Genomic DNA, 27639 nt, shown 5'->3' with positions numbered 1-27639 from the left:
TGAGCAGGCCATCTTGGAAAACAGAGGGTAGGAGTGGATTGGTAATAAGATCTCTGCTATGTTTGCAACTTAGCCTGGGTTACATTGTCTGAAGCAGTCTGTTATCCCAGAACCATTCTCGAAATAGGATTCAGTGGCCAACCTGGTGGATTTCTATACGTTGAATGTCTCTTCTCGTAGCCCCCATGTTGTTTATTCGTTTAGTCGCTTCCGACTCTTCGTGACTTCATGGACCAGCCCACGCCAGAGCTTCCTGTCGGTCGTCAACACCCCCAGGGAAACCCCAAGGTGTTCTGGTGGGAAGACCCAGCTAATGGCAGCACAAGGCTGACCTCGGCTGATCTTTAAAAAATCTAAGCAGGATCAGACCTGGTTAATACATGGAGGAAGATCACCAGAAGATCTCAGGTGGTATGCTAGATGGGAGGTTGAAAAAAAACATTCTGGAGAACACAGTGGCAAATCCCTTCCATTTGCTGCCAGGAAAATTAATAGATGTCAAGCTGAACTGGAGGAAATCTTTACCTTATATTGGTGCTGTTTAAGTGTACAAGGGAACAAGGGTAGAAGAGGCAACAGGACAAGATGCTGGTGGAGATTTCAGCTTCAGATGCTCGCCTTTGCTCAGTGTCCTCAACGCCTCCAGAGACAGGTGTCAGCACCCAGATCCTCAAACCAAAATATCACATTCACACATAGGCACGTACACAAACACACCCCAGCTTCTGTGCAAGATGCTTCCCACCAAAACCAACCCTGCTTCTCCTTCCCCACGATAAACAGCCCTGGAGGCGGGTGTGAAAATGCTTCCAGGAATAGCAGCCAAAGACAGAAATGTGCCATGGATTTCAAATGTGGACAGTCTGTGCGTGGATGATCAGGGGCTCAGGAAGAGGGAAGGCCAGAAGGGAACAGGGGTTTGCGAAGTTGGACATGACATCAGACGTTCTGAGAGGTTCCCTATTGCTCCCTCCACATCACCCCGCCATACTTCCAAATGCCAGGTATGTCGTGTAGAGCGGCTGGGACAGGAACAAAATGTCACTTGCCACTTAAGCCACAGCTGCATTTTAATCAGGCCACTAATAATAAGAAAGCGAGATCTCAAGATTATCATCCCTTCCCACTTCCACCTGCCATCTGCAGCAGGACTTTGGGGTCTCAGTTTGAGGAGAGGATAAGAAGTTGGGGTTCAGGACAATTGGCAGAAAGCCACACCGCTCCCCATCCCTTCGCCTGCTCATCTGCTTAATTAAACTCATTGTGCTCCAGTCCGTCATCCCCCTCTTCCTTCAGAACTTGACAGATAGCGGAGAAAATTAATGGCTGGAGAGGGAATTAAATTGATCCTTCTTCCCACTGCGGCTGGGTGAAAAATCAACCCAGAGATTCCAGAGTTGTCTGTCTGCGATGTTAAGACCACTGCAGCCAGCCAGACAAGGCGGCTGGGACTGAGTGAAATGATCCAGTGCCCCCTAGAGGGGAAGACCCCCAAAGCGTAGTTGGATGCTGCTTTTTCACACATGACCAATGCCCCTTTTTGTCTCTCTGGGGGTGCCAGTGTAAATGTAGTTAATGCAAGCTTCTAACTGAACAAAAGGGGGTGCAATGTACAGATGAGTAAAGCAATGTTTCTCATTCACTTTTTTTGAAAATCAGCAACTATAATTTTTGAAATGTACCACAGGGAAGATATGGGGTGGACCAAAAGCCTTTGTTCTCAGGGGGACAGGGGGGCTCAGCCAGGTGTCTTTGGGAAGCTCACAAGCAAGACATGCAATTAATAGCATGACCATTGCACACACACACACACACAAGATACAGTAAGAAATAGCTATCACGACTGCGAGCCATAGTTATGCCCCATAAATGTGTCAAAACTCCTTTGTCCAAGTGGGCAGCCATAATTTGGCCTTGCAGAATGAAGCGTCGTCATCTGAGCACGTGTGGTGTGAAGTAATTCTTCTATTATTTTTGGAGTTCTTACTTAAAAAAAAAATGTCCAACCAAATAAAAATAGCATGCTCCTTCCTCTGAGATAAGGACTTTCAGCCAAGCAATTATTTAACTCCTGTTGATTCAGTCTGCTGAAGGAACAGTTCATTTGGCTGCAGAAACAAATATACATGCACGGACTTGTTCCAGAAAAAAGCTAAATAATCTTTCTGGAGGATTTAGTGACACAAAGAGTTGCATCATTAAACTCACACACGCATATATATATATATACAAAGCAGTTGGTGGCTTCCACACCCAAAAAGGACCTCCATTCCCAAGGTTTGTTTATTCAGCTGAGCCTTGAGATGATCTCCATGTCCAGTCACTCTAAGCAGCAGGTCCTATGATTGTCTTAGCTGGGGATTATGGGTGTCACAGTCCAGTCATATGCTGCCCAAGGAGTTGACTGATTTACAGGTGAAAAGGTGAAAGGTCCCCTGTGCAAGCACTGAGTCATGTCTGACCCCTTGGGGAGATGCCGCTTTCATGACGTTTTCTTGGCAGACTATAGAGCAGGGTGGTTTGCCATTGCCTTCCCCACCTTCCCCAGCAAGCCGGGTACTCATTTTACTGACCTCGGAAGGATGGAAGGCTGAGTCAACCTGAGCCAGCTACCCAAGAGAGAATCCAGCTTCCGCTGGGATCGAACTCGGGTCGTGGGGAGAGTTTCGGTTGCAATTCTGCCACCTACCACTCTGCACCACGAGGCTCTACAGGTAGTCCTCACTTAATAACCACAATTGGGACCAGAATTTCAGTTGCTATGCAAAGCAGTCATTAACTGAATCTGACCTGATTTTATGATCTTTTTTGGGGCAGTCATTAAGTGAATCATTGCGGGCATTAAACAAACCATGTGGTTGTTAAGTGAATCATGCAGTTCCCCATTTATTTGGCTTGCCAGAAGCCAGCCAGGAAGGTTGAAAATGGCAATCATGTGACCACAAGACACTGCAACAGTCATAAATGCGAACTGGTTGCCAAGCACCCAAATCATGATCATGTGACCTTGGGGATGCTGTGATGGTTGTGTGAGGACTGGTCGTAAGTTGGTTTTTTCAGCATCATCTTACGTCTGAACCGTCACTAAATGAATGGTTGTTAAGTGAGGATTACCTGTACACAGATTAATTTATACAGATGCTTTTTAAAAAAAGGTAATTAAAAGCTCCAGTTTATTAATGGCCCTGGTTAATTGTTTAAAGAGTCAGATGAAACAAAATATTATAATGAGGGACCCCAATGTTTATTGAAACAAAAAACACATCTGCATACCCTAGAACATTCAGGATATGGGACTCTATTTTCCTTTGCTCAACTATCATAAACTTTTTGGGGTTTGGGGCCTGTAGCCTGACAGAAAAATCTCACTTATTTCAGAACCCAAATTTAAGAGCAAATTCAGATCTTGGGCTCTGATTAAGCCTCACTTAATCAACAAACTTGAGGGGGTGGATTCCAGTCCACCCTGCCAGGTCCAAGTCAGGTTTACATGTTTGACTAACACTTGAAATGTCATTTAATAGCATATGCAGCATCACAAACATTTCCTGGTTGGAGTAGGTCCAGGACAGTGTTGCCATAGTAACAGAAGGAGGGAGGGGGGCAGAGCAGAAAAACTTCAATGCCCCACACTCAAGGGAAGTGATGTTACTGTGCAGTTTCAAATGTTTTTTGTTTTGACTCTGGAAATGCTCCTTAACAGGGATGGAAGAAATTATGGCCAGCAGGGAGCAATTATGACCTTTTATGACTGGGGAACCCTAGCTTGAGTGTTGAGGAAAGCTTGTGGGTTGAGTTGTAGACCATAATCTATCAGCCATACCAAATGCACGGGATGGATACCAACTCCTGCAAACCCACATATTGGAATAGAAAAAGGGTTCCTTGGGCTCCATTATGCTCACAATGTTCTTCTGTCCATCTTCAAAGCTGGCATTTCTTTGAAAAATGCTGTGGTCTAAAATCCTGATTAACTACAGCCTGCCAAACACATTGGAAGCAGGAAGGGCTTGTACCCACAAGGTAGCATTTCTAGATAAAGTTGAGCTCTGGCAGAAGTAAAAATAACAATTTCCTTTTGGAAGGAACCAAGCTATTTACTTTTGATCGATTTCTGCCCAAGTCCTCCTCTTTCTCTATCTTCCCTTAAAGCTCTTCTCTGGCTATCTCTTTATATATATGTATCTCTCTGTGTTTTAGCATTTCCACATTTTCATACACATTTTCTCCCCTTTCTTCCCCTATAGACCACTTTGGGAATACTTTCTCCCCTCCCCCCCCCACACACCTACAGCATGTTCCCTTCTCTTTTTCCTCCTCTCTCAAAACCTCCTTGTTAACAGTATTGTATTATATAATCTGTATAATACAATTGTTATACTATGTAACTTCATAATCATAGAAATGCGTTCTATTCTATTCCATTCTATTCCTTAATTCTCCCCTGTATTATTCCTTGCATTTATGGCTATGCATTCAACCATATTCTGAGTGTAGCTTTTCACTTTTTTTTTTTGCATTAAATTAAGGCACCCACCTTAAGCCCAACGGATATGGCAGGAGTATTTAATAATTCATCATTCTTTATTCTCTCATCTTTCTCCTCCTCTCTTTAGGAGAGAGAATGAGCAAAGCTTAAAATATACACATCTCTCTATCCAATTAAAATTGCAGAGGAGATTTTTTTTTAATTTCCCCAAACCTGGCCTACACGCACGCACGCACGCAGACACACACACACCTCTTTTATCTCGTCCCAATCTTAGTAGTTGGTTTACCCATTCCAGCCTCTGCTCACTTCTGTCTTTTTTTTTCCCTGTATGGCTGAGTACATACACAAAGTGTAACAGTTCCGCCTTTTATCCCCTAATCTAATCCATGTATTCCATATCAGATCTCTGCACCGTCCCCCTCCCATTCTCAATAGAGACAATAGTCTCCACCTCTCCGACTGCAACCCCCGCCTTCCCTTGTGCGCTCGCCCGCTCGCTCTCTCACTCGCTCTCTCGAAGTCCGTGGGATCCCTAATCGATCCCCTCCGTTCGTTCCTGGTATCACCTTCTCCTCAGTGGAACCTGTTGACAGGAGCTGCACCCAGGTAAGATGGAGCGGGGGGGGGGGGCGGGGAGGGAGTCCCGTGGGGCCGAGTGGGAGGCGGGGGGAGGGTGCAGCTGGTTTAGGAGATGGGGGTGCGCGGAGAGGGTTGCGGGGTGCAGCTCGGGGAGAGAGAGAGATGTGGGTTCACAATCTGGCAGAGTTTCCAAAGAAGACTCCAAGGCGACTTGGCAGAGTTGTTTGGCAGGTGATACAAGGCGGGGAAGACTGGGACAAGTTGGGGGAGGCTGCTATGGGGCAGGAAAGGTAGCTTGGCCGGGGCAAGTGGCTGGAATGTGGGGGGATGAGGGGAGTGAAGATGGGGGGAGAGCAGGGTAGAAAGTAACTCAAATGTGCTTCTTCAAAGAATAAGATGCATCTGGGGTGTAACCTGGAACACATGGGGAAACCAGTTGCAGAGGTGGAAAAGTTGGGGTGCAGAGAAAATAGGTGTCAAGAATCAGGGAAGGCTGTCTAAATTGATCCCTATGAGCAGAAGAGACGCTGAGAGCAATTCTGGGGAGGGATGGAACTGATTGAGAACCGATGGACTGAAGCAACCTTGGTCCAAGGAAATACCTTTACGCAGCCCTCTCTCTCTCTCTCTTTCCAAAAGAAGACAATTCAATTTAGCAAATTCATTCCATTACCATTGTTTAAGAATACAAGCATTAATTCGTGTAAAATAAGCCTCTGATGAACACTAATTTCAAAATATGCTGCCGTATTAAAATATCATTAAGTGTCCAACAGAGAGAAATTCCTAATTCACTTATAATCATCTCACCATCACTAAAAATTGGGGGAGGGGGGAGAGATCAGTGCAGCAAAAGATGCTCTGATTGGAGTTTGGAATTTTGCTTGTTGACATTCCTTTCCCATGTTGCACTGATCTAGTAACCCTTGGTTTAATGCCTCTTTTACACTCTTTTTCTTATTGTTGGTTTTATTTAAATGCAATTTTGTCTACTCAGAAATAAACCTTAGCTCAGTGAATTCAGGAGAACTTGATTCCTGGTAAGTGGCTAGAGCACTGCAGTCTTGTAGCGCATCAGGCTGTTTCAAACAATACAGTTGGGATGTTTAGAATAAAAACAATCTGTCCTCAATTTTGTTCATTCCACCAACATCCCAACTTTTAACCTGCTTGCCACAAATGATTGGGAACCATGATTTTTAAAAAGATGGGCAGGCGTTTATTTTAACACTATTTTAACAACAACGTCTGTTGAAATGTCTTCTGTTCAGAGAACAAGATCAAGAGGAAATCTCCTTGTAAAATCATCCCATTTCATTTTCATTCAGCCTAAGAGGGAAAGTTTCTGCAAATTTGGAAACAGTCAGAAAATGGTCCTCAGCCCAAATCTTTGGGAAGTGAGGAAGTGGATCATGAGAAAATGGGATGTCTCAAGGGGAGAAATAGGGCTTGGCTCAGAAAAATATCACCATAAAAGTAAAGGGTAGGAGTGCCTTCTCTACAAGAAGAGGCAAACGTTATGTAAAACAAAAGGGGAGATGGAATCACTAGGACATTCTCCTCCTCTATTCCATTTTTATGTAACATTTCCTACTGGCTTTTTCCTGTAAACAAAGCTCTGTAGATTTTAGGTTTATATCTGCGATACAGAAAATGGAAAGAGTCTTATTTTCCTGAATTCACTGAATTCACTGAGATTTAGTCATCATTCAGAAGGGAAAAAAGAAGGTACTTTCTTAATGCTACTTGTTACATGCAATTAATTGATGGAATTTATTAATACAGAATGTGGTGGTGGTTTGGGGCTTATCCAGGAATAAGGCAATGTTGTGGAAATAGCACACTTATTGTGGGAACCATAGACCTATTCTTTAGTAGTGAAAGTAAGTGATGTGTTCTGAGAGGACCCAAGCTAAAATAAGTCACTGAAGACCAAATGGGATCTGTTAGCGGGCTTGGAGGAATCCTAAAATGCAGGAACACAAAACGAAGGAACAAACACAACCTTGCTCAAAAACATCACAATGAAGGCTGAACCTATTCCACAGCTCTAGAAGATTGGGCATCAGTCAGAAAAGAAAATCTTGGGATGCATATGCAGAATGGAGTACCTTGGACAACTGCATGGGGTGACTGGAACACTGAACAGAAACACCTCTCACCAGGAAGAGTTATCCCGCAACTCTTTATTGCAGGCCCCACTTCTTGGTGGCTCAGTAGACCTTCCAGACTTGCTCTGAATCAAGCTGGATATAACATCCCTTGCCTGCATTTCTTGCTGCAGGGCTGCCTAATGGCTGGCCGGAGGCAGGATTGGACAGGCACATAACTTACTTATGTATTTTCACATAAAGAACATAATTTCCCAACTGGACTATGAATCATTTAGCAACAAAAGAAATACAGAGTACAGGTAGAGAAGGCCCACAGTTCTCCTCAGACAAGAAGTGGATTCTGAGACCTTTCATCATTCAGCCTCTATGATACCGTGTCGTACCAGCCATTTTCTGCACACCTGTTTCTGAATGCAAGTGGTTATCATCAGACAGAGTCAACATAAAGTACATAGCCTTTTCCATGCCTTAGCTAGCCCATAACCTCAAGATCACTGTGACCAAGAGAGGTGCATTCCTTACCTAGAAAATATCCAATTTTTTCTGCTGGTTTTTTTCCTGAAACCTACCTAAGGTAACCTATAAAGAAAATAATGGAACATTCAGCTCAAAGTTTAAACACTGCTTATTTCTCCTTGTGACACAAACTGTAATAGATATTTCCTACCTAATATAAATTACAGTTCATCAAAAACAGAAATACTGGCTTACACAAGGGGACTTTTTTTTCATTTAAAAATAACACTTAGCCAAATTTTTCACTTCTTTGGAGAGCAGAGAAATGTTTGCCCTGCCCCCTACCCCAAAATGGCAGATTTGCCCTCCCGGTCATTACAGCTTAGAGGGAGAACCTTCAAAACTTTACATACAGTAACCAAAACATCAGGCTGCATCTTAAAGTTCTCCCATTTCTAGAGGAGCTGTATTTATTTGATTGATTGACTGAGTGACTGACTGACTGACTGATTGATTGATTTCTGTAGCTACCTATTAAGATCATAACTAGACACGTATTTCCTTGAGAATCAAGCTCAATGGGTTTTATTCAAGTAAATTTGCGTAAGGCAGTTTTGCGCACCAACCTATGACTGAGCATAGAAATAATGGATCAAAATGAATAAGTGGATTTTTCTCCCCTTTCAGCACAGCTGACTGCTCATCCAATGACCGTCCGCCGTGGAGATCGTGCTCCAGTCCCTATCCGAGAGCACATGGCCATTGATGTGTCCCCAGGACCAATACGACCCATCGCCCAAATTTCAGCTTATTTTCCACACCCTGGGCTGGAAGGGGTGCTGACAACACAAGAGAGGATGAGGGGTGAAGGAACAACAGCTGTGCCCCCAGGAACTGGAGAAGGAGAATCCACTGATGGATATGATTCTGATGAGAACAGTAAGTATAATTCCCCCACCTGTACGTGTAGAGAAGTGATGAGCTTTAATCAAACTATCTCTTAATCCAAGAGCAGAGAGCTGGCCTACACCACACACTCCATGAAGACTCTCTTATGTTTTTTTTTTAATAAGAATTTTATGAAGTTTCAAGCTAAGATAAAAGCTACAGAAAAACAAAAAACGACAAAGAAAGAACTAAAAAAGTGTAGAAACACAAGAGAATTTTTTTCAAAATTACAAAAAGAGGTAACAGCAAGAATATACAACAATTTTCCATAAGCAATCCCTTACTCTATATTAAATCAAAATCACATTATTTCTATAAATCATTCCATTGGCACATTATAAAAATCATTAAATACAGTTGCTCCCTCCCCTTATATTAAAAGAAAAGAAAAAATATAAATCTCCTAATCGACTTTCCCCCCAAAGATAGCATTTATTTAATTATTGCCTATAATTAAACTATTCTATACATTCCTGTCTACCATAATAAATGGTAGAAGACTCTCTTATGTTGACTGTCACCTCACACATCAACTTTTTCTCTTCATACATTTTAAGATAGAGACTATTTCATAAAGTATACAATCTATGCATAGAGATTCCTGACAGCTGGTGGCTGGATTTGCATGCTGTACCATGCCATACAATGACTTTGTTTGATTCTGACTTACAGTAGTGGAATGAGTGAATCCATCCACTGTGGTCTGTCAGCCATGGGTTATGACTTAGCAAGATGTATGAGCTAAGTCACTATGATTTGTTCAATTATTCAAACAAGCCAAAGCTTAGAATGATGTGCTAATATAACCAGCAGGCCTGCCTCATATACACACACCTACTCACTCATACGTGCATGAATGCATTTGGGTATTTTTTTCACACACCTACAAATGCACATTCAAGTTTTGTGAATGGCCATCCAGAGCCTCATCCTGCAACCTTTGTTCACCCTTCACTTTGATGTCAACTTATATCCACACTCACATCCATAGTCCCTCAAATGCTGTCATACCCAAACAATATGTTTCTCATCAAAAAACCGGTCTTACAAAACAGTTCTTGAAAATACAGACAACTGAATCTTCACTGGTTGATTAGGTGCCACTGACTCAGCATCGGTTCCTACGATCACAGGAAGAAATGCTCATTCTCTCAGCCTGTCTCCAACAGGCTCTTCTAGGGACCTTCTTGTAATCTCCTTGATCCCCTCCAACCAGCATATCCATTGTTTCCCCTTCTTTTATGTCTCTCAGTCTTACCTGGAATACTTTATCTAATCCACCATCCACTCACATGACCTGCCCAAAGTATGTGAGACCCCAGTCTTATAGAGAGGTAAATTCCCTAGTTCCACCTCATTCAAGACATTCATCCACATGCACTGTTCACTTAAAAGTGGTGTTTGTGTGAGCCCTTGTCAGTGTGCTGAGGAGAGTCTTGTGAGCCGGTCTGCCGTCATCACACATCGGATCTCACTATCACGTTGTCCCGGATCTTGCTCATTCGTTGTTATATATGCTACAGAATGTCCTTCTTTCCGCCTCTCCATCTCCTATCATTTACACACTGAACTGGAAATAAAATCCAATGTATCTCCTGAGACTTTAGGCTGAGTGAATGCAGGCGAGAACTAGAGATCATAATCCTATCTTTGACATGAGGCAGTCAAATTTAATTGTACATAGTCACTGCACAATAAAATAATATATACACACCGGCCCATAATACAATATAAACCTAAAAGGTCTGCAGAAAATGATTTCATAATTTCTTTTCTCTGAAGCAGCACTGGAATGGTGAATGTTGCACTCTGAAGAAGGTTTTATGGAAAAAAAATAGGACTTTTTTCCAAGTCAACCTGTTTAGGATCAGGCAGGATTTAAGAGACTCAGGTAACTGGGTTCATCTATGGAGGGACACATGAAGGCAACTTCTCTCAACCATCTGGGCTCCTTTTGGAGACAAATTTGAAACAGCCGTGTGCACAAATTCATGCTTATCCCTCTCATAAGCAATTCTTGCATCATACCAGGCCAGCTTCTCCAATATTTGCTTCAGTACTTACAATTTACTCCTGCTTGCACAACCTCTAGGTACAGTGGGCTTATCCTCCAACCCTACTACCCATTGCAGCAAAGCCAACTTTAGGCTAAAGCTGAGTAGGCACTGGCCTAGAGTGCCAAAACTTAGGGGGTGCCAATGCCCCTCCTTTCCAAATCATTCTAGGCGTGCAAGTCTTTGCATCAGCTGGCACTGCATCACAGCCTTTGTCAACACAGGGACTGCAGTCCTACACACTGATACACACCCAAGAACCACAAGCACAGACCAGTATAGCAGATTTTGGAAGGTGTTCCTTGTAAATCCAACTGTGGATTTTGGAATTGGCTTCATTAGTCAAAATTCCTGTGTGGAACCTCCAAGGTTTCATGGTATTAACATTTACTGCTGGGGGGCAAACATGGGGAAGAGCTACGTGGGCTGCCCATGCATTTTCCAGAAACCTGTGGTTGGCCGGCAGAGTCTAGCCTAGAATACAGCTAGCAAATCTGGGCTGCAGAAATCTGCCGAACCACTAGATGGCAGTAAAAAGATATAGAAATCCTTAACTCTCTGCTGGCATCTAGTGGTCATCTGAATCCATGCAGCCTGGATCTGGTAGCTGTAGCTTCCGTGGGCATACTGTATAGTTCTTCTCACAGGACTTGACTTGCCACGCAGCAGGATGAAGTGACCTGCTGCAGCTGGCATCCTAGTAGAGGTGTGAGGAATAGGTGGAGGAAAGAATTGGTTCCGGCAAAGAACTGGTTTGTTTTTAGGGCTAGGAGGAACACTGGCCATTGGATAACCAAGTCTTTTGCAACCGTGCCCGGTTCTCATCTTTTGTGCTTCAAATTTTGTAAATGAAAATGGTAACGCCTATGCACATTTATTTGTCTCAGCATATGCACAACACATACTGTTCATGTGCACAGTTACATGAACCATGATATCAGCAGTCCTCAAAAATGCAGTGGCACAGAAGACTCAGTGGCCCTACATCAGAGGAGTTATAGAGGCCCATATGCTTTCTGGGACAAATCCATATGTACAAATGCTCACTCAGGCATCTCCTCTAACAAAAACAAACTCACAACCTCACACCTCTACTGATAACACAACCTGGAATAAAAGAGACATCACATTTATATGCTCTCCAACAGGCACGCATGCGCACACACACACCAACCCCCATAAGACAGGAGGGAGGGAGAGAAATAGCTTTAATGAATGGTGGGCACAGAGGGGGAGAGCAAGGGAAGGAGACAGAAAGGAAGCCAAGTGGAGGCATAGGAGTGGATACTGTAGATAAATGGATGGAGAGAGAGAGAGAGAGAGGACAGTGGGATAAATCTCCATGCTACCGGACAGAGGGAGGTATCAGGACAGAAATCCATCCGGAAACTCTTACAAATAAATGTATCCCAGTACAAAGAGGTACAGACTGATCATACGTGCAGGGGGGCTGACATGGAAGCCCTTTTCATGTGGGCTTTGAAATTGTGCAGACTAGCTGAAGGCCTGGGCCGGGGGGAGAAAGCAAGAACACATCACGGTTTTTGCTCCTGATCTCCATGCATCATTCATCAGTGATTTGTGCATGCGGTCTTCCTCCGTGCACTCCAGGATCCTGCTTTTCTCAGTTATCTAAAGGGGGCCTAATCACTGAGCACGAGGGCACACGCAGCAAGAAGTGCCTAGAACTGATGACCCCCAGGAGTGAGGAAAGGAAGCCCACCCCCTTTCTTCTCTTCAGGTTGAGTCTTAACGAGTAAGGACTAACTAGATTCTTATCACTAACTAAACCATGGTTTGTTGAAGAAAGCGCAATTGGTAGGGTGCACACAACCTGCTGAGCCATCAAACACCATAGGCAGGAGCAGCAGCTATGCTTACACAACACAGTAAGCCAGAGAGAATTATGACTTAGCACAATAGATGAATGACCCTATTTGTGAAATGGGGCAACAGTGATAGGCCAAAGGCTAAGCGGGTGGATGTGGACTTTCCTGCCAATGTTGATAAAATGCAGTCAACGACCCAGGCCAAGAAACCTTTTTACTGTGGCAGGCTATTGATCCATACAATTTATAGATCAATCACAATGTCTTGGAACACATAAAGGATAGAATGCCTTGTTCTTGCCACTGAGAAATTACAAATAGATCCTACATGGCTCAGGTTAAGGCTTCTAGCATTAAAGATGGGACTTCTAGAGATCGTTGGGTTGGATTGATTTATTTGTTCATAAATGTCACCCCCAATGTATAAATACGCCTATAAAGACCTGAGTTAACAGGAATGATGGGGCGGGGGGCTCTTATTCACAAAGGCCACCAAGTTCTCCAGTCCTAGAGAAAAACAGAAGCACAAGTACATAGTGTGTCCCCAGGGCATGATCAAAAAGTCAAGATGGCAGACACAACGATGTGATCATAGCTCTGCCTGTTTTTTAGGCGTGTCACATCTGCAACGCACATAAAAAACAAACGAAGCTTCAATTGCATGGTCACCGGCGCCCTCTTGACTTTTTTTTAACTTGCCTTGCAGACACCCCCTGTGAGTCCTGAATAATGAATAACTGGGCAACTGTCCCAGAGAGAAAATGTAGTATCCTGGGAACTTTAATTTACAGGAGAAAAAAAGGAACTGATAAAAGAAAACAGCCCATTTCTAACACTTAAGGTTTGTGGTGCTCTCTGAGCTTGGTTGTTTGCTTGCAGACATTTCATTACCCAACTAGGTAATGTCCACAGTGTGAGTAAGTGTGGAGTTTGTTCCCTGTTTATATACAGTAGCTTGCCCTGCCTGTGTTGGTGGGGGTTGGCTCTCTCCTTGGCAGTTCCTTGATTAGAGTATTGTTTTCTGCTTGATGGTTTGCCTGGTGTTAATCCCTGTTTATCTGGGTGTTGGCTGCTGGAGAGGATGTGTTGCAGTCTTTTTGTTTCCTTCTTAGCCTTTTTGTCTCTTTTGAATCATGTGTAAATATGGTTTATTTCTATCTGTCTATTGACAGCTGATTCAGGAACTACCAAGGAGAAAACCACACACCCCACCAAAACGGGCAGGGCAAGCTACTGTATATAAACAGGGAGTAAACCCCCACTCCCTCGCCCTGATGATGTTACCTAGTTGGGTAATGAAACATCTGCAAGCAAACAACCAAGCTCAGAGAGCACCAAGGACTCCACAGTTCAACCCTGAGCTACAGATATTCTCTTCTCTTGGGACTTATGTTTGTAAATCAAACATGGAAATAAATGGGGCGATATGGGATAAAATTGCCAACACGTGGAAAGGAGTTCAGAGCCCATACACATCAGCCTTCAGCCAGTTGGTACCATCCAATATGCTCAGATGGAGTTCCAATACATCTGGAGGGGACCAGCTGGAGAAGATTCCCTCATTGCCATGTTTCTTTGCTTTGTCGCATGGGAAGCAGAAGCCCAATCATTATGCATCTTTAAACACGTCCACTTCATTTGCTCAATTAATTCAGGATGTCACATTCAGTTTTCCTGGCACCTAAATTAACTTATCAGAGGGAAAGGGGCAGGGGGGTGCTTCAGACATTCAAGGTCAAAGTGCGCGATCCTATGCATAGCTCATAGGATTGGACAGCTCATGGACAGAGAACATTTACATAGAGGTGTACAGAATGTGGAGTAGGGGGTCATTTGACAGACAGTGTTGGCTAGTCATGGCCATACTAGCACCCTCCAGTATTGATCTGTACTCACAGCCAATCTCCATGCAACTGTACGCAACTGTGCAAATATCTAGAAACCAGTTCAGAGATGGCTATGCTGGCAAAGCATGATGGGAGTTTTAGTAAGTCCATCTGGAGCAGGGTTGGTTGGGGAAGATTGGTCTGGACCAGTATTTTTCAACCTTGGCAACTTCAAGATGTCTGGACTCCAACTCCCAGAATTCCCCAGCCAGCATGCTGGGAGTTGAAGTCCAGACATCTTAAAGTTGCTAAGCTTGAGAAACACTGGTCTGGACAAATGGATGGAGCTGAATTTGCAGATTGTGAGTGGGACTGGGAAGAGAGCCTGAAGGAAAATACTGATAAAACTGATCCCTTTTTAAAATTTATTTTCCTTAATGCCTGGCCTTTTTCTAGCATCGCTTGGGACTCTTGAATTTGACATTCTCTATGATCCAGAAAGCTGCACCCTTGACTGCACCATCCTACGAGCCAAGGTAATCATGTTCTTTTACTGGCCTTCAAAAACATCTTCTAAACCAGCTTCTTCTAACTGGCTGGGTTTGGACGGCTCCTGTAATTTCTTGCCAGCAGAGCCACAGCCTGTGCTGGTGGGGGATAATGAGGGTTGCTACCCAACTAACTTGGAGGACAGTAGGTTGGGGAAGGCTACTGAAAACAAACACACTCTTTGGGTTTCCTGGCACTCTTGATGCCTTTGGACTCAACCTTTCTGCATCACATGTTGCACATTCATAATAAAGGGCCATGATTTAATAAAAGAGGCCATGCCAGGATGGGAAATCTCATTATGGAACTAGCAATGTTCATTTTAGCCTCTCTCTCTCTTTTTCGCCCACATTCAGCCCATTCTCCTCACCCCATCTACAGAGCCTGGTGAAGTCAGGCAAGCTCCCTCCAAGTGTCACACCAAACCTCCAGGGTCTTCAACCAGCTGCTTTTCTGCAAGTCTGACCCTCAACACACACCCCAGCGATACACAAGGCCCCCTCCCTTTCTTCCTTCCCAGCTGGCAGGCTTGCTGCATCTTCAAGCACCTCGGCGACGCGCCAGGCAACCGGGTATCCGCAGGCATCTGGGGTTGCTGTGGCAACAGAAGAGGGCAGGGGGGAAACATGGGAAACAATGCGGCAGTTCAGAACCACAGCAAAACTAACCCACAGCCCACCACTTCAGGCTCCCTCTTCGAAAAGAGTAAATGACCCTTATTCCCAACTGGCCAATTTCTGTTTCCTTGTCGTCACCCTCGGTATCTCTAGAGATTATGCACAAACTATTTAGGGTGTATGTTTACATGAGTGAGGTTTTAAAAATATTTTTATGATTGGTATATCGTTTTCCCTGTGGCAATTCTCCAATAAAGGCAATTTAGCTGGAATTTCAGCAATGGCTCTGAGCAGTATTAAAATGCACAGCACAGATACTTCTGGGATTTGAAGCAGCATCTCTGGGCCACCAGTGGCATAAAGGTTGTGTTCCTATCCAGGAAGGTGAACCAGGGTTTCTGTAATGGGGTTTTGAGAAGCCAATGGTCCAACCACGATTTAGATACAAATTCCCCACATATGCAGTGAAACTTAATCGAGCTACCCCATAAGGTGCTCTGTTCCTTATGCCGCAGATCTCACAGTTCGACTGTACTTCCGGAATAATCCACCAGATTAATTGCTGGGTGGAGTTGCAATCGAGAAAGTGGAAAGTTCCACTGGTCAGAATGTAGGGTTCCAGCAATTATCTAAGAAGATACTCTTCCCTTGTCGAGGAGTGGATTTTGCATGCTCTCAATTCACCTCCAGACCCATCCAGAGTGGGTCTTAATCTTTCAGATTCTAAAGCAGAACTATGCCATTTTTGTTTTTGCCTATTAAGCACCCCTTTCCTCCTACTGAAGCAAGTAGTAGGTCAACCCTCAGGCCCAACCAGGTACAGACATCAACTTCCTTTCTCTCTCCTTTTACCTAAGACCTCTCTTTTCCCTGTCTCATTCTCTTTTTCTTTCTATTCTCTTCTTCTCCCTCCTAAAATGCAGATTGACTTACTAATAAAAAAATGAACAGCAAGGGCTACCAATCTCTGCAAAGTGGCTGCCTGTGAAGAAAAGACAAAGATACCCTTTACCAGAAATCTGAACCGATCTCTTGCAGAAGAATTTTAATAAATAAATACTGCCCCCCCCCACTTACTCAGCAAGTAATTGTGAGGAAAGGATCAGGCTGATTTCACTGCTCACAACATTCTCTGCTGAATTGAAATTAGCACACAGTGTCACATCCCTAATGCGGAGTAGGCACACAAATGTCTACTTTTGAGTGGGAATTTTGTAATTCTTAGAAGGGTAGAGAGATTTCTACAGTCCTTTGAAGGTGTGGAGGTGCGAAAAGAACCACAAAGGATAAATACTCTATTCAGGCTAGAGTGGAATTAATGCCCATCTTCTTTTTTCTCAGGGACTGAAGCCAATGGATTTTAATGGCTTGGCTGACCCTTATGTCAAATTGCACCTCCTTCCAGGCGCTTGTAAGGTAAGCACCAGGGGGGTTGGGGGGAGGGGGTCAAAAAAGTCAAGATGGTGGCCACCTGTCTCCTACTTATGTGCAGCTTGACGTAACAGTTGTCACCATTTTGACTGTGCGGACATCTTTGGTAAGCACAGTCTCAAATTTACTTCCCTGCTATTATGCCTCAATTCTGGTCCCACGTAGCCACAAAGACTTGGGTGAGTCTCCTTCAGTACGAGCTAAACTCCTTACATGTGCATTACATGTTGGGTTTTTTGGCAACAATATGGAAGTGGCCTTGCCCTTCTCTTGGGATGCTTGTCCAGCTTCCCAGATGCTACAGGCCTCTTGGAGCCTGAAAGAGTGGACCAGCATTTCTCAACCTTGGCAACTTTAAGATAGGTGGACTTCAACTCCCAGAGTTCCCCAGCCAGCACAGTTGGCTGGGGAACTCTGGGAGTTGAAGTCCACCTATCTTAAAGTTGCCAAGGTTGAGAAATGCTGCAGTGGACAAGGGTTTGGCAAAAATTACTAACCCAGCACATTTGCACATTTCTCCTGCCTGTCAGAAAAACAGCCACTTCCCCTGTCCATCACACAGTTATTAGAATGAGAATTAAGAAGTCACTGTTGGCAGAGCGCTAGAAAGCATTTGGCCCAGGAGAGATCAGAAAAGTCACACACCAGGCATTTCTATAAAAATAATTTTATTTACAGAAAACAAACATATTTAAAGGCTGTTTGCTGAGAGGAGAGATTTCTCTCAGCTGCATATTCTCTGCAAGCCTACACAGAAGGGAAACTGAAACTAAAACAAGTTCAGGCAAGTTCCTCCCTTAGGCAATGCAACCATTAACACGTGAAAAGGGGACAATTAAATTCAACCTCTTCACCTGGCCAAAATGATTAGTTACCATAGTAACCTTAATCTGTAGTAGAAAACATATTAACAGTCCCTGCCTTAGTGCACTTAGAGATAAAATGGGAACTGAAGTGAAAATATCCAGTGATCAAGATTTCTGTAATCTGATCCCTTTTTCTTTCCAACAAATCCAGTTCTCTGTTGCTAAGATCCTGACATCAGTCTAGTTTGGCGCTCAGCAGGGGTACCTGCAGGAGGCTCAGAAGAGTCAAGATGTCAGCCAGAACCATGCAACTGAAGCTCCGCCCCTTCTTTACAAGTGTCACAAACATTAAAAAAGTGCGGAACTTCAATTGCATGGTCATGGCTGCCACATTGACTTTTTCGACCTCCTCCCTGCAGATCCCCCTGGACCCTTGAGATTTCCTCACAGTCTCCCATCTAAGAACTAACCTGGTCTCATCCTGCTTAGGTTTTCAAAATCAGCTAAAGCATACTACGTGTTGCCATCTAGCAGCATGTATGTACTGTATGTGTGAGTGAAACATCTGGCATAGAAGCAGGCTGGGATAAGCCTTATCTCTCACATCAAACATTCTGAAAGAGGAAGAATGTATACCGTATATATTGGCAGATAAGCCCATCCATGGATAAGCCGACCCTCAAGTTTTTGAACAAAGCACCGTGAAAAATGTGCCACCTGAGGATAAGCCAACGCTCAAAAGGTTTGTATGTTTTAATTTTCAGAATTGGCTTATCCGTGGGTAATCCATGCACTATCCATTTTTCGTGGTATTTTGGTTAAAATGTCAAGGGTCACCTTATCCATGGATGGGCTTATCTGCGAGCATTTATTTATTTATTTATTTATTCATTCATTCATTCATTCATATTTCAAATTTCTGTCACCACCCATCTCCCCCAAGGGGGGACTCTGGGCAGTTTACAACACAACAACAAATTAAAACCATAAAACATAAATTACAATACAAATAACCATTATAAATAGGTAAATACTGTATACGACCCTTGTGGCGAAAAGCTCTCATTCAATAGGGAGGGTACTATGGCGCCAACCACCCCCAGGAAGAGCTATTGCCCTTCCCATCCCAGGCAAGGGATATACAGATACAGGTAGTCCTCAATTTATAACCGTTCATTCAGTGATCAAAGTTACAGCGGTGCTCAACGAATGGTGGTTATGACTGATCCTCGGAGTTACGGCCATCCCAGCACCCCCGTGGTCACATGATCACAATCTGGGCACTTGGCAACCCGTTTGCACTTACAACCGATTGCCAAGCACCCCTGATCACGTGATCGCCATTTACAATCTTCCCTGCCAGCTTCCCCAGAAAGTCAATGGGGAAGCTGGCAGGGAAGGTCGCAAGTCGCTGGGGTAAGTGTCCCCCCGCAGGCACCCTCCCCAGACCCTCTGCGCTCGTGCCATGCCAGCCATTCGCACATCCTGACTTACCCTCCCCAAACCCCATGGCACCTCTTGCGCACCCTTGTGCACCCTCCCCGACCCTCCCCCATGCACCCCCTCACTCCCTCCCCCACCCAGCAGCAGCCACTTACCTGCCTGCCAGCCTGGGACTTGCAATTTTCTGCCAGCTTCCCCACTGACTTTGGTTGTGGGAAGCCAGCAGGAAGTTGCCTCCCTAATGACCATGGGATTCAGTTAACAACAGCTACTGGGACTGCAGGAATTGCTGTCGCTAAGCAATGAGGTCCCGCTTTACAATCGCATCACTTAGCAACGGAAATTCCGGTCCCAACTGTCATCGTAAGTCGAGGACTACCTGTAGTTTAAAAAAGTACGACTGCATATACTCACGGATAAGCCCATCCACGGATAAGCCAAACCCAATTTTTTGTGTCCGTTTTGGCACCTAAAATTCTTAGCTTATTCGTGAGCATATACAGTACTTCACATTAATGCTCTTGTCATACTGTATTCTTTGAAAGAATGTATACAGGAATTAATCTTTGGGTAGGCCTATTAATTTAATTGCTACTAATAATAACAATAACACCACCACTAATAGAATATGAAAAATGTCTCCTTTCAAACCGTCACAGGACCGGTGGCAATGAGAGGGCTGGGGACCAACTCCCTGTGGAGAAGACGACGGCCACCCTCACGTTCTCTGCCGCTTCCTACCAGGAGTTCCCTCTAATGCGGCAGTTTAGGGCACGCACAATTTTGCATAACTTATTAGATAATAAGTTATGCAAAAGTCTCCCCCACCTGCACACCCACTAATTATCTAATAAGAGGCTTCTAAACCAGCTGTAATTGGATGTTTGGAATAGAAAGCCCTGATTGCCTAGGTTACATTATCTCAGGGCCAAAAAAGATGTGACTTGGGAATATGTGACCAGATCTTCCAAATTAATATTTATGATTATTTATGTATGCTCAAAAAATAGCAGCGTAGGCCTGATTGTATTAGAGCAGCTGTGAGAAGCAGGCGCTGTGACTCTTCCACCTGTGTTGTTTTCCCAGTCCAAATCCACCCACTCAGCCTGAAGCAGTTATTAGCCATGCTGGAGGAGACGGAGAAATGGCCTAGGTATTTACAATCCTCTTCCCTCCGTGAGTCCAGCACCAGCTTCAGAATAGAAATCTTGGTGTGCCCTTTCCTGTCTCCGGTTGGCCAGATGAAACCAACACCATTCTATGAAATCAAAACCAGAATAAAATCCCCACCCATACCTCAGCCCTAATCAAAACCAGAGCCTCCACTCAGGAGTTGCTACCACAGATTGGAGAAGAAATCTTACCCAGAGAATGGTGCCCAGGAGCCAAGGGGCAGAAGAAGAGGCAGCAGGCAATTGATTGGGGAAGGGGAAAGAAATACAGAAGGTATGAAGCCAAAACAGGATCCCTGGTAGCACATGCACAGGGGGAGGAAAATATCAAAATATCAAAGGCAGCATTGTATTGATGTACCATAAGCATCTCTCTTATACAGGTGTCCTGATGTTGCATGCACATATGAAAGGTGTGGAACTTGCATTACAGCTGTGCAAGCCTACTTTGGTCATTTGGACGAAAACAGCAGATCCTGCAAATGCTCTGATTCCCAGTAACAGGGTTCAGATACTTCAGAGCCATGGTTGAACAAAGGAACAATTTGTTTGTTTGTTTGTTTGTTTATCAATCATATTTTTATCACCGCCTGTCTCCCACCCCACCCTGGCCATAGGCTAGGTTTACCTGACACACTAAGCCAGTGTTTCTCAACCTTGGCAACTTTAAGATATGTGGACTTCAACTCCCAGAATTCCCTGGCGAAGCATGCTGGCTGAGGAATTCTGGGCGTTGAAGTCCACACATCTTAAAGTTGCTGAGCTTGAAAAACATGGGTTTAGCAGGATGAAAAAGGAAAAGCAGTGCAAATCCATTTATACCCCAAGACCCTGTTTCCCAGTCCCCAGACCAGTGAACAGAATCAGCTGCAGGCTTTGCTGTAGCACTTCTCAACTATTCTGTTCTTCCGTTCCAATTCCTTTCTCTCTTCAGGCAAACAAACTGAAAACACGCACCCAGCACAACACTCTCAATCCCGTGTGGAACGAGGCCCTCATCTACAATGGGATAACCGCGGAGGACATGGCCCGGAAAACGCTGCGGTGAGATAAAGCCCACCCCTTGCTTAACATCTCCTGCCCCAACTGCGTCCCTCTCCTGCGCTCTCTTGCCTCAACGCCATTCTCTGTTCTTCCTCTCCATTTCTGCCTTCCAGAATCTCTGTCTGTGATGAGGATAAATTGACCCACAATGAGTTCATAGGAGAGACTCGGGTGCCCCTGAGACGCCTGCGTCCTGGCCAGAAAAGACATTTCAACCTGTGCTTAGAACGGCAACAACCGGTGAGAGCTAAGTCGAAGACGGTTGTATAACCTGAGATGACTGACTGACTATCTGCATCTGATTCATTAGTAAGGATTAGCATTTCAGAGACACCTTTAAATACTCCTTTGCCGGTCCCCTTGGCTGTCTGTCACCATCCCTCTGAAGAGGCCTGCCCTTCCCTAGCACTTGTGGGAGATTTCCCCTGCCCCCCGCCCCACCCCCACCCAAATCTTCTACTGTTATCTGGGTTCCACAACTGGTTCTTCCTTTTCACCAGTTGGAATGACTGAATATGCAAAGTGGAAGAATGCAGAGGCGAAGAGAGGCTTACAGACAGCAGTCTATTAGCATATTTATTCCATAAATGAATAGCTGGGCCGGGTCCAGACTCAAAAAACTGTGGGTGAGAGAGATGATAAAGCAGGATTTTACTCTTTGGGGACAAATCTCCTCAGCCCTTGCCAATGACTGAAGCAAAATAGGCCAACAACCCAAAACGCGGACAGTTCCCTATCACAGCCAGATGTGCTGGCCTGCAAAACATCTTCCCGCAGGGAAACCTGCCTTATAGACTCCATGCCACTCACAGAATTCAGCTTCCCCAGAGGCAACTTAATATAGGTTAACTTTTCCACCACCCACTGAGAGCCACGAACACACATCTGTTCTAATGGGCCTGTCATATTTCTTCACCAATGTGTCCCCTTCTCCCTCACAAGGGGCCTTTACACCCCTTGACTTCCTCCCAGTTTGCTGGGGCCCTTGTTTCAAAGTTCGCTAAATTCTCTCCTATCACAACAGCTGGCATCCCCTTCCTCCATGACTGCAGCCCTGCGTGGAATCTCCTGCTATCTGAGAGAGGTGAGAGTTTTTCTCCCATCCTACTCCACACCAAAGACAGCACCTGGCATTCCTCAGCAGAAGGTTAGACTGGGGATGGACCACCTATTCCCTGCCAAGGGCTGTAGTCCCATGGGGGGAACTTAGCCGATGAGTCCCAGGGCTGGACCAGAGCCCAAACAGAGCCACGCCCTCTGTTTCTTCCCGATTCCTCTCCCTTCTGTGAACTTGCAAAGAAATAGCTCATTCTTGCTATAGATCCGAGCTTGTCATTTGCTCAAGAGTTCCCCCCATGCCCTCCAGTCACCAAGACTCAATGTGAAGCCCCTGCCCCGTTTTCTTCACCCAACCCCCCTTCTCTAGCAGACCGCCCCCCAACATAAAATTAGGCTGAGGGCTGGCTGTCCCTGACAAGACACGTCAATAGTGCAATGCTTCTCAACCTTGCCAACTTTAAGACGTGTGGACTTCAACTCCCAGAATTCCCCAGCCAGCATGGCTGGCTGGGGAATTCTGGGAGTTGAAGTCCACACGTCTTAAAGTTGGCAAGGTTGAGAAATTCTGGGCTAGTGAGTCATTAGGAAGAGAGTGTCTTTGTAGCAGGAGTTGGCAAAAGAAACCCCACTGTTGAGATGAAAAGGACTCATCTCAGGTCTAGCTTTCCAAATCTGATGCCCTCCAGCTGTGGGGGTCTACAGTTCCCAGCTAGCACAACCGTTGGCTACGCTGGCTGGAGTATTTATTAGTTGTATATCCCACCTATTTTCATTCAGGAGTTCAAGGGGTGTACGTAGCATGCCCTTGTCCAGTTCTCCCCTCCCAATAAACCTTTGGAGCAGCTTGGGATGAGGAGTGACTGGCCCAAAGCCACCCACTGAGCTTCCATGGCTGAGAAGGGACTAGAACCTGGGCCTCACTGCTCTTAGTCCGAGGCCTTAACCACCACACCACCCTGGCATGTAGTTCAGAGCAGCTGGAGGGCACTAAGTTAGGGAAGGCTGCCCTGGGCTCAAGGAGTTCAAAAGCCCAAGGCTGAATGCAAGGCCTTCTAAACGTTTCACCTGGGTCTCAGAATGTCCAAGGCCTAATTAAGGCCTGGTTCACATAACCAGCGAAGCCAGGGGTCGGCAAATTTTTCAAGTGGTAGACACCACCTTGTGACCTTGCCCAGGCACCAAAATTATTTTTTAAAAAATGAAAAGAACCATAACAATTTAAATATATTTATTGGTTGATTTTACCATTCGACTCATCCTGGTTGTCATGGTGTCTGTGGACCCCTGCGCTAACCTGTACAACGGTTGACTGGGTTTGTGAACTCAACGGTTGTGCTTCACAAACCATGGATTGTGGCGTAGCACTTTATGCAAATCTAGGCAATTGTGGCTTATTCAACAAGGCATGGTTAAGCGATGATGCGTGAACCCAGTTGCAAAAGTTTGTTTGGGAAGGCCGGAGGGTGGGCATTTGACACAAAAGCATTCAATGGCCTTTCCTTTCCCCCACTGCATAGTTGGAACCCCCAGCTGGCTGGGCCCTGGAAGAAAGGGGTCGCATCCTGCTCGCCCTCACATACATCTCCGAACGTCATGGATTACTGGTGTCTATTCTCCGCTGCGCCCACTTAGCTGCCATGGATGTGTGCGGCTACTCGGACCCTTATGTAAAAACGTGAGAAATGCGCACATACAAAGGGAAAGAGAGGGGTTCTATGATCAGCCATGCTTAAGGATGGTTGGGGGAGTGGGGAAAAGACTAGAGGTTGGGGAGGGAAGGAAGAGATGTGACTTAGCCTCCCTCATGTCTGCTACAGATGTGACAGCACTGGGCTCTAGAGAGTCTCTTTTCTTTAGCCTCCAGTCAATCAAGAGACAATGTCTAATGTTCCTATTTAGGAAAGCCTTTAGAGACTAGCTTTAATAGCCCTGGAATTAATGTTCAGAAGATGTCCGATTTGCAATAGTCATTTCACATTTTCTCTCAGAGCTTTGGATTTACGACATCTTGTTGAGTTTTTATGGTGGTGCTTTAGCACTTGCACACGCCAGTTGTTTTCTGGGAAGAAGGACAACTATCTTTACAGACCGGCTTGATCTCCCATTCTCCCTTTCCATCTTGTCTTCTCTTTTCTGGCAGCTACCTGAAGCCAGATGAAGAGAAAAAATCGAAGCATAAAACAACCGTGAAAAAGAAAACACTAAACCCAGAGTACAATGAGGTAAATGAAGGAGAGCAGGGGAAGGAATTGTGTGGTTGGGGGAGGGAGGGGGTGAGCGTAAAAATGCCTAACTTTTAATACTTTTCTGCCCCATTACAGGACTTTTTCTATGAGATTGAACAATCAGATCTTGGTCACAAATCCTTGGAAATAACTGTTTGGGATTACGACATTGGGAAATCAAATGACTTCATTGGTGAGAAGAAGGGAGAAGATCACCTAATTTCAGGGAACACTTGTGTAGTCTAGGGGACACTGGGGGTGTTTACATTACAGAACTTAAATCTGGATTGAAAGCTAGGGGTCTAATTCCACAAGGACAGCTAGGAGTCTCTCACACATTCAGAGAGTTCCCAGCAAACTATTCTTCCCAAGATACTGAAGGGGAAGCGATGACTCTTATATTGATAGTAAGTAGATAGGAGAGTGGATTTTTTCATGTCACAGAAAGGACGTCTTACTGTGTAGACCTTGGTGCTCTCTGAGCTTGGTTGTTTGCTTGCAAACATTTCATTACCCAACTAGGTAACATCATCAGAGGACAGGTAGTCCTCACTTAATGACCACAATTGAGCCCAAAATTTCAGTTGCTAAGTAAAGCAGTCATTAAGCGAATCCGACCTGATTTTACGAACTTTTTGCAGCAATCATTAAGCAAATCACTGCGGGTGTTAAGTGAACCACATGGTTGTTAAGCGCAGGCCCACAACTAGGGTCTGTGTCACCCGGCGGCAAACATGGATTCCGCACCCATTTTGGCACCCCCCCAGCACTCATTTTGGTGTCCCCCCAGTGTGTGCCCGGGGTACATGCCCCACTTGTTCCCCCCCCCCAGTTGCGGCCCTGGTTAAGCGGTTTCCCATTGATTTGCTTGACAAGAGCTGGCCGGGAAGGAGAAAATGGTGATCACATGACTATAGGACACTGTGATGGTCATAAATGCGAACTGGTTGCCAAGTGCCCAAATCATGATCATGTGACTGTGAGGATGCTGCCACAGTCATAAGTGTGAGGGCCGGTCATAAGTCATTTTTTTCAGCACCATCGTAAGTGTACAATCACTAAATGAATGGTTGTTAAGTGAGGACTATCTGTAGTTGGGTAAAACATCATCTGATGATGTTACCTAGTTGGGTAATGAAATGTCTGCAAGCAAACCAAGAACTCCGCAATTCAACCTTGAGCTACAGATACTCTTTTCTAGTGGATGTTTTGCTGCCAGCAGCAGGGAAGACCACAGTTCACCCGAGGCTGCATTTGCAGGCTCCCAAAATGGAGCATTTAAAAAAAGAATACCCCAAATCTCCCAAGAGAACTTGAGGGTGTGATGACCAGACTTCACAGCCTCCTTCATTCTGTAAAAACATTCTTAATTATCGCACGGGGTGGGGTGGTGGTGGACAGCGGTGCCCATGAGATCCTGCCTGATGATGGCGTTAACGCATGACAGGGAAGAAGGCAACTCCATAACCAGCAGCTTGGAAACTGGAAGACGCTCTTGTTTCATTGCAGGTGGGGTGACCCTGGGATTAGGGGCCAGCGGGGAGTGCCGGCAACACTGGCTCTCGTGTCTGCAGACCTCTGACTGTCGCCTGGAACATTGGCACACCCTCACCAACGAGCTCCCAGAATCCTCCACGTTTGGCCCCTGAGGCCCCCGTGACTCCCCGTAGAACTGCACCCTCCTACCTTGCCTGCCTGCCAAAAACCAACCGGAGGGGCCCAGCACCCAGAGGCCCCTCCTTTGCACGAGGACGTTTGCACGTTTCAAAACTACTTGTTGTGGGGGACCATTTATGCTACGCTCTAGGGAGGCATTCAGACAGAAGGCGTTCCTCTTCCGGTATATTAAGGCAACACGGTGGGGGATTGGGGGCAGACGCAGAAGGGCTGGACAGGCAAGAAGAGCCGGAGGCCTCTGACGGACGGGCAATGATTGGAATTGCTACCTGTACCAAGCGAGCATCAAATCAGTGAAGTCAAAAGCAATTCCTCGGTCCTCCCAGTCTTTCTCTTCCCCCTTCTCTTCTTTCTCACCTTGTAAACTAAGAATTGTTATGCAACGCTTCTACTTTTATACAAGATCTTTGCTGGCTGCAAAATGTTTTTTTTTTTTTAACCTTTAAAAAGTAACCAGCAAGTCCAAAGGATCAAGCCAGTGTTTCTCAACCTTGGCCGCTTTAAGACGTGTGGACATCAACTCCCAGAATTGAAGTCCGCACATCTTAAAGCGGCCAAGGTCGAGAAACACCGGATCAAGCAAGGCTGGCTGGGGAATTCTGGGAGTTGAAGTCCACACGTCTTAAAGCGGCCGAGGTCGAGAAACACCGGATCAAGCAAGGCTGGCTGGGGAATTCTGGGAGTTGAAGTCCACACGTCTTAAAGCGGCCGAGGTCGAGAAACACCGGATCAAGCAAGGCTGGCTGGGGAATTCTGGGAGTTGAAGTCCACACGCCTTAAAGCGGCCGAGGTCGAGAAACACCGGATCAAGCAAGGCTGGCTGGGGAATTCTGGGAGTTGAAGTCCACACGCCTTAAAGCGGCCGAGGTCGAGAAACACCGGATCAAGCAAGGCTGGCTGGGGAATTCTGGGAGTTGAAGTCCACACGCCTTAAAGCGGCCGAGGTCGAGAAACACCGGATCAAGCAAGGCTGGCTGGGGAATTCTGGGAGTTGAAGTCCACACGCCTTAAAGCGGCCGAGGTCGAGAAACACCGGATCAAGCAAGGCTGGCTGGGGAATTCTGGGAGTGGAAGTCCACACGTCTTAAAGCGGCCGAGGTCGAGAAACACCGGATCAAGCAAGGCTGGCTGGGGAATTCTGGGAGTTGAAGTCCACACGTCTTAAAGCGGCCGAGGTCGAGAAACACCGGATCAAGCAAGGCTGGCTGGGGAATTCTGGGAGTTGAAGTCCACACGTCTTAAAGCGGCCGAGGTCGAGAAACACCGGATCAAGCAAGGCTGGCTGGGGAATTCTGGGAGTTGAAGTCCACACGTCTTA

The 27639-nt window shown here is 45.4% G+C and overlaps 2 protein-coding genes across 2 annotated transcripts in view; one reads left to right on the top strand and one right to left on the bottom strand.

Annotated features, from left to right (window-relative positions):
* Positions 1 to 27639, bottom strand: part of SPN (sialophorin) — a 344473-nt gene that overhangs the window by 105116 nt on the left and 211718 nt on the right. The window lies entirely within an intron of this gene.
* Positions 8299 to 26869, top strand: DOC2A (double C2 domain alpha). Its single transcript, XM_063301342.1, has 10 exons — positions 8299 to 8580; positions 14755 to 14834; positions 16806 to 16880; positions 21251 to 21360; positions 21474 to 21600; positions 22385 to 22444; positions 23937 to 24094; positions 24560 to 24641; positions 24741 to 24837; positions 26154 to 26869. The coding sequence occupies exons 1-10, from the start codon at positions 8349 to 8351 to the stop codon at positions 26291 to 26293; spliced, it is 1161 nt and encodes a 386-aa protein (XP_063157412.1). The 5' UTR covers positions 8299 to 8348; the 3' UTR covers positions 26294 to 26869.

Source organism: Candoia aspera, chromosome 4 (genome assembly GCF_035149785.1).
Source record: "Candoia aspera isolate rCanAsp1 chromosome 4, rCanAsp1.hap2, whole genome shotgun sequence".
Lineage (NCBI taxonomy): Eukaryota > Metazoa > Chordata > Lepidosauria > Squamata > Boidae > Candoia > Candoia aspera.
Note: the sequence above shows the minus strand (reverse complement) of the source record. Positions and strands in the feature narration are given on the sequence as shown.